The sequence below is a fragment of the Apaloderma vittatum genome, unplaced genomic scaffold (genome assembly GCF_000703405.1).
Source record: "Apaloderma vittatum isolate BGI_N311 unplaced genomic scaffold, ASM70340v1 scaffold14027, whole genome shotgun sequence".
Taxonomy (NCBI): Eukaryota; Metazoa; Chordata; class Aves; order Trogoniformes; family Trogonidae; genus Apaloderma; species Apaloderma vittatum.
The window spans coordinates 1-8,204 of NW_009725769.1; the positions used below are offsets into that span (position 1 = coordinate 1).

Consider the following 8,204-nt stretch of genomic DNA (forward strand, 5'->3'; position numbering starts at 1 on the left):
GAGTGAAACGAGAGCATCCATTCATTACGACCGCTGACTGAAAAGCTCCAAGGCCACCATGGTGCTGCACACTCCAGCCTTCCCAGCCTCTGGGGCGAGGCACGAAGGGTCTAGGCCAGCTGCTCCCACCAAGTCTGGCTGCAGCCAGGCTCCTGGTGAGCCAAGAGCTATTCTGTCCCTTGATTCTCCCCACTTGCTCAAACTAGGAGACCGGCTTAAAAGTACACAGAACACCTCACTACAAGAACATGGGTTTTTTCTGTGTTTCAAGGCAGCATAAAAAGAGAATTACTTCCTCCACAAGGGATAGCCCCTGGCGAAACAGCCAACGGTGACCTGTTTCTCTCACATACCTCTGTTTATATCGGAGAGAGTCCCATGAAGTGTGGTTAACAATAAGAGCTGGAGCAGCTCCCTCGTGGTAGTCGGAGAAGCTTATGAGAGTAGAATGCTCAGACACATTCACATCTACCAGTAAGCCCCCATTCTAGAGAGAAAGTTAAGACAAGAAGGTCAGTGTTTGCTCAAGCCATAAATTCAAGTTAGAACAGACTAAATGGCTATTTTTGGATCAGTCTTTCACCAGCTTCTTACAAAGGGAAAATGGAAACACACTCTGCATTATCTAGTGACAGTGAGCTCAAACACATTGGTCACTGGCTTAAGAAGACATCAGTAGCATCCACAAACTATTTGAATGTAATTTTTCAATTAAGTTAAATCAGTCAAATTATAACACTTTTAAGAATTACTTGATTTAGCTACGTTCAGCAAAAAGTACAGGCAGGCATTCACTTCAGTTTCTGTTACAAAACCTGAAGTTGTATTTACCAGCTGCCATTTCCTCCTTCCTCCTTAAAAATTTGGAATCTTACTCTACGCAAACATACTCAAGTTCTTAAAGACATGACAAATATAGCAATAGCATATCGACAAACTGACCACTAAGCAGAAAAGTTCTGATGATTAAACCTCTAAACAAAGCACTGTAAGTCTTTCCTCTAATGGCTTTCAAGATCCTGCTTTCTTCCAATATATTTGCAAGGTATTTCTAAGGTGTGTACAGCACAATTTTTCTCATTGGCTCCTGTATAGGGCTTTGAGCAACCTGGTCTAGTGGGAGGTGTCCCTGCCCAGAGCGGTTGGAACAGGATGATCTTTACAGGTCACTTCCAACCCAAACCATTCTATGATGCTCTTTTAGAATAAATATTTAAACAAACTGAAGGCACCTACGTAAATGCTCTCCGAAAGAGAACAGATGTTAAGAGGTGTACTGTACCATTTTTAACTTAACGACAATACAGCTGTTCAGTTTTCTATAAGCTTGTCAAAACCACTTCACACAGCTACGACAACATTAGCAACACTGCAAACCTGATTCACAACTATTTTTACGCAATGGCACTGAAATGCAGCGCACCAACACCTTAAGGCAGAAGGTGTCAATCCTGATGACGAAGCTTCAATGCCATCAGGCTAAAATGGAGTATTAAAAACAGACCACACAGAATTAGTCTTACCAGTTCTTCCAGCCTCAGCAGAGTACCATTATCCTGGGCTTTAAACAGAAATGGTTTGGATGAGCTTTCATGGCCCACTACTCTTACACAAAGCTCACCAGAAGAGCCTTCAGGCCAAAATGGAAGACACTGTAAAACAATACGCACAACTTCAACAGTTCATATATATCCAATATAGTAAGCCAGCAGTAACACAAAGTCTTGTGTGACCAGAACTATTTCAAATGCCTTATTTCTTGCCCCAGTATCTACTGATGAACATCTCATCTACATTTAGTAAATTATCTAAACTGAAGGACTTGATTAATTTACGAACATATTCAACTTGTGCTGTTCAAGGTGCCCCGAGATGTGAGGTATCCACATCAAGCCATCAGAAGTGACAGAGCTTCTCCAACAGAACTGTTTTTTCCCTTAAGTGACAGCTAGAGACCAGTTGCCTCTCTACAGTAACATCCAAAGGAAAAAAAATGAAACATTACCTCTGAGGCCGAGATGTAATTCCATTTATTGGTTGGAAAAGAGCCATTAGGACCCATTTCTCCAACTTCAAGTTCTAGAGAAGATTTGTTTGCAATTGTGTAGAATGGAGTGAAGGTAACTATCCTGGTAAGGTTAAAACTGCTCATTTTGATGCTAACTCCAACCTGTTGAACAAGGACAATTTGAGCGAACAATGAACAAGAAGAAAAGTCAGGATGGAAAAAAGAAAAGCCAACATTACTGTAATCACACAGGCTGATGACAACCTAACATGATCCCATCAAAGATCAGTCAAGAGTATATGGAAACACAACTCCCTACATACTTCCATGTTATTATAAAGTGTATTCTTGATTCTGTTTAGTTGTGGAAACATAAGTCTTCAACAGGGCTGCTCAGTGAAGATCTAAACGCTCGCAAAAAATTACAAATTTGAATGTGAACTCTTATCTCCACTACGTGAGTTCACTGTTTTCTTTTTGAACAGCCTAGTGCTACCACTGTTACATAAACTACGTATTATCACCCAAGATGTTAAAAATTTCAATAATTGAAAAGAATTTTAAGTAATGAAGCAAAGGCCTTAAGGAGAACAAGAAATCAAGAAAAAGAAAAAGCCAGAAGAGCTCTACGGAACACAGAAACCTATCTTACCAGATAGTCCATGTTGTTAGCTGAGCACCTGACACATCCATAGCTTCCTACGGTATCAAGGGAAAAGCCACTCGACCAAGTGCTAGTTGAAATACATAACTGGATCTACACACAAGAGAGAACATGAAAAGTACTTCAATAAATCAATTTTCATTTCATACATTATGGAGTGCAATAATATCACTCACAGCAGTATAAACAAGTGCTCTTAAAACCTCCTATAAGTAAAGATAAGGTTAAGCATGTAGTATCATTATTCCTATTCCAATTTAATAGTTTGTGCCCGAGTTCAGGGAAAGATGCTACAGCATGAGATCGCAACATAGAGGAGTCCTCATTGCCTCTAATGTTCATGACAGCAAACACATAGATGGTGAACAAAGGTAAAACTTTGTGGTGCTTCACAAACTTAAAGAGGGGGGAGAAAATAATCAAGTGAGCACCTTGTCAAAGCTGTTTCTTTAACCATTTCTTCAACTACTGTTGGGTGAAAAAAAAGATATTTAAAAGGAAAGACAGGCTACTCCAGAAAGAATACTCAATGACAGTGCTCTTGATTTGACCATGCAAATATCACCTCAAAACAAAAATCAAAAGAAATGTTTAATATAGGACAGCATATTTACATCATGCATTTTAAATATCAAAAGTACCTAGTTGAGTAAAACATGAGGCTGTGATTCCTCTGTACTCAGTGGAAAAATGCCTCCACAGGAAGACACAGAGCAGCCTTCCTTTTGACTATAAAAGGAGTACATCCTGATTTACATATCTACATTAAAATCCTTTCCCAAGGGAAACAGCTTTCTGGTAGGGTACCCACTGAGTTTTCAGGACCGAACCACTCATCAGCCAGCTTCCGGCCGGAGCGAAAGCTGGTCGACTGAATGCAGTGCAAGACCTGGAAAAAGGTGCAACAGACCTTTTAGTCTACCTGCCTTCCCTTCTACTTACTCCACAAAAGTATAATTAACAAGAAGAAATCAGCAGCCAAATGAAAGCCTATAGATTTGAATAATAGAAAAAAAAAATCCTTAAAACATGTGTGTATGTCTTCCCTTCTCAGAGCAGGATTGTACAACACGAACACCACTGCAATCACAGCCTAAACAAGCATACCTTATTTTTACTAAAAATATTTTTCCTTTTAAAGGAGAACAATACAATATCTCTATAGTCTGCTGGATGCTTCACGTGAGTGTCTTCAGCTCGATACTGGAGAACACGGGAAGTCTTGTTGATTATCCAATAAGGGCTGAACACAGACAAGATCATACGGCTTCCAGTTCGCCTGGTATGTACATAAATATCCACCGTCATCGCTGTCGCAGAATGGGATGCGAAACCCACAGAAAAAAATTCAGGCATCTCCTCATGAATTCTAAGATGCCCGTGCCAGTCTTTGCCTTGATATTTTATCAACACAAGCTCCATTATTTCTCCACTGATTCTTGAATGAAAAACATCTGCAGCACTCCCTTCCACCAAATCACGGGCTTCTGCTGTTCCCTGTAGCAAAATTAAAAGGGGCATATTAAGTTCTTAATACAGAAAATTTAGGTATTACACCCAGCATTTTATTCTTCTCTTGCAAGATGTTTCACACACACATGGACCAGTCTCCAATCACTTTCACTTGAGGCTGAGGTTCTGAATAATTTCAGATCAACCGCACTTGTCTTGCAAGAAAGGCTGCTTAATTCTGGATTTCAGAAAGGCAAACTAGTTCCAATGTATTCCCTGTCTCTGTTACCTCCCTCCTCTGTGATTTCCAGAGGATTTTGGCAAAGAGTTCTTATTCATACAGTTACAATACTGGGTGCGACACTGACCTGGGCCGTGCTACCGATGCACAGCCAGGACTTTTCACACTAAACAAGAGCCAAGGCAGAGAGCTGCCAGCTGCGCCCTACTGTTTGGTAGCACAGCTTTTCTCAGGCAGCAGCTTTCCACAACAACATCTTCTGTCATTTTTACTAAGAAACAGTATATTTTACTGTATTAAACAGTGGCCAGGCTTGATTAGTCAAGGGATGTGAAGACAACAAGCACCTTGTCCATCTACACTGAGTTCAGAAACAGATTTGAACTAGTAGTTTCTAGCTCCTTGGTCAAGGTAATTGCACTCTGCTTAGCATTCTGTGACTCTCAAGCCCTGAAGCACAGTGAAGGTATGGAAAACTGGAAATAACACCATTAGGATATTGGACAGAAGTGAAAGAAACATCTAAACAAATGCCACAGCCAGTTACGTGAGTGGGACAAAAGAGAACCAACTAGGATGATAGTTCTAAATCCTTGTGCCTTCTCTGTTCACTAAAACCACCCAGCTTTCATGAAGAAATACTAGATATTGAGAATACTGGAAGAAGTCTGCACAGCACCCCACCAAAAAATCTTCCAATACCCACAATTTCACAATACTCCTCCGTAAAAAGTCAGCGTCAGAAGGGAGAGATACCTGGCAAAATACAGACAGGACCTCTGAAGAATCTAAAAGAGAAAGACTGATCCAGTAGAGGATTCAGAGCTGCAAGGCAGAACTGACCAAGTACACCCCCCAATTAAAAGCAATCCCCAGAAGTCCCAGAGGCAATCCATCAACTGATTTATTTACAAAATACAAACCTGAACATTCTGTATCTTGCACACTACATGCAACTCCACTTCCGAGTAAATATTGCTTAAAGTCAAGTAAGGGATTTACAAATAAAACTGTAACTAACTTACCTCAAGTAAATATCTCAAGGAGTATGGTAAAAGATTCCTCACAGTCAGTGTCGGATGAAGATGGATAATGTAGGCAGGATCCCAATCCTCTCCGTGGGTTGAAATAAAATTCAGTTGATCAGGTACAGCTGTCGAGCTGATTACGAGAGGCAGGAAATTTGACTCAGTGGCTGGGCACTGTAACAAGCACTTGACTTCATTGCTCCGATGTAGCTCTTCCCTCCAGGCAATGTAAGTTGTGGACTCTTTAAACTGACCCTCCAACACTCCTGTTGGTCGAACATACAGATGGCACCTACGGCAAGAAGACGGGTAATGGTACACAACAGCTTTGTAGTGGTGACTAACCTCACCCACTTTAAAGGAACTGCTCACACTCTGACGTGCTTTTGCAGCACGCTGATTATAAAGCAAAGGCAGCCTTTTGGTATTATTTCCCAGCCAGGAAGAGTTCCAAGCGCAAATTTAATTAATTTCCGAAAACTTAGCCGTACAGACCACAAAAAGCGTACCTGTATGAATGTAAAGGAACGTGAAATTCCTCTTCCGGCTTGGATACGCCAATCGGCTCCAACAACTTGGAGTCTTTAGCCAGCTTATAGATCATAAATGGGATCGAGAAATGGTTCTTGATCTAGGACCAAAATGCATTATTTTCATTACATTTCTATGGTACAAATTTTTAGAGGCAAAACTATGAATTGCAAGAAGGAGATTTAATTAAACTCCAGTGGAAAGCAGACTTCTATGCATCTTCGTACGCAATACAATACTGAAGGAGATCAACATGGAAGCGCACGAGAAAAGTATGCTGCTTGTAAATTCCCTGAACGGACAACATGCTTAAAATGCCAATTCACATCAAAAGTACATATTCCAGCCTCAGTGATGACAATATTAGAAAACTAAAACTTAAAAAGTAAAAAACAAAGTTTTCATTCATCAGGAAGACACACACATAGAGAATACAAATAAAAAAAAATCACGGAACAAATGAAGTAAAACATTTAATAATTTGCCTCTCCTGGAAAAGTATGCTCTCAAAAAGACGAATTGAGGAAGAAAAGGAAAGTCACTCAGAGAAGAGCACAGCTTTGAGGCTTCTAGTTTCTTTGGTTGTTTTTTTTTACCTGCAGAGGAGACCGTACAGTAATAACCTTATTTCCTTCTGTAGCATCTATCTGTACAACGATCGAGTCAGACGCACATGCTCTCAAAAAGACGCATTGAGGAAGAAAAGGAAAGTCACTCAGAGAGGAGCACAGCTTTGAGGCTTCTAGTTTCTTTGGTTTCTTTTTTTTTACCTGCAGAGGAGACCGTACAGTAATAACCTTATTTCCTTCTGTAGCATCTATCTGTACAACGATCGAGTCTGAATGATCAGCAAAAAAGCTTCTTATGTTGTACAGTCGTCGACCCGATTTGGCTATGGGAATGTTTACTGCTTCTTTATATCCTTGAAGTTCTAATACATAAAAACATACAGAAGTCGTAATTAGGCAAAACGAATCAGATGACCATTTCCCATTTGAACAACGCTTTATATTCTCTACACTCAGCAACAGCCAGGATCAAAGCGCACTCTGGTAAAAGCATCCTGAAACGGTATTTGAGCACTACTGCTTTAAGGTCAGAATACTCACGAAGATCATAATTTGGATTATGATTTATACACAGCACAATAAATACACCAGTTAACAAATATATTTGTTGGGTGAGTTAACAAAACGCAACACTAAACACAATCTTTGTGTCATGGCCAAGAACTTTCAGATGGGATGGGATGGGATGGGATGGGATGGAAAGAAATCAGAAGATAATATATTAGTAGTTCTTGTCGCCTGTTCTCCTAGGAGTATTCTCTGGCCAAGTTAAAAACACAGAAAAACTGTAACTGCTCAAGTAACTTGGTAACTACAGAAAGCCAAATGGTAGCAGGGATGTAAGAAATTAAGATCCTGTTTAGCAAGAGATGGAGCCCACAGGCCTACATCCCAGCAGTATGATGGTCTATCAGTGACTCCACTACAACACTTGCATCTCTTTCAAAGGAGAAGAAAAAAGTACTGTACTTCACACTCCCTGAAAAACCAGAGAGCATTTCACATCCTTTTCAGAGGTCCAGCAGCTGGGGGTTTGGGGTTTTTTTTATTGCCATCAATATTCAAAACACAGTTTCAACGCAATGTACTTGACCTGAATTTTGATCACATTGAATTCAACCACGCTGACTCCCCTGTTTCCCCATTTTCAACATGCCGTAACACACAATGTTCCTTAGAGTAATACCTAAATTTAAAGAGAAGACGGAGCTTTCTTGTCGGTGCAATGCAGACAACTTTCCTCGTTGGGGTACTTCAAAAGCAGAGTATTCCAATTCCATGTTCTGACCAATTTCTACATCGTTCACGTTTTCTTTTTCAACTGAATTAACTATCCGAAAACTGGAGCCAGGAAGCACTTTGAGAGGAACACCGAGGGCGTTTTTCACTATGAAAGGTGCTGTCTCTTTAAAGGAGTAGTCAAATGTGGACGCAGTCCCTTCCGAAAATGCCTGTAATTAATGACATAGATAATATATCAGACATAAATACCCATAATAACCTACATATAAAGGCTTTACAAGAGAGTTCCCAGCAACTACCATTTTACAGAAAAAAACATATGTATACATAGCAACACCTATGTACAGGAGTACTTCAGGAGAGTAAAGGTTGCTTCTAGAGAATTTTGTTATTATTCTGTGATTTGCAGCATATATTGATACTACAATAAGCATTCATGCTTGTCATTGGTAGTTTTTTACAGCTCTCA

At 40.1% G+C, this 8,204-nt stretch overlaps 1 protein-coding gene across 1 annotated transcript; it reads right to left on the reverse strand.

Annotated features, from left to right (window-relative positions):
- Positions 1-353: 353 nt before the first annotated feature.
- LOC104276631 (vacuolar protein sorting-associated protein 13C-like) lies at positions 354-7,944 on the reverse strand (the record flags this gene model as incomplete). The annotated part of the gene is made up of 9 exons (XM_009873030.1): positions 354-487; positions 1,524-1,652; positions 2,006-2,170; positions 2,661-2,765; positions 3,780-4,169; positions 5,391-5,685; positions 5,903-6,024; positions 6,695-6,855; positions 7,680-7,944. Coding segments are annotated over 9 exons (1,766 nt in total), but the record flags the coding sequence as incomplete, so codon positions are not given.
- Between the last annotated feature and the right edge of the window lie 260 nt (positions 7,945-8,204).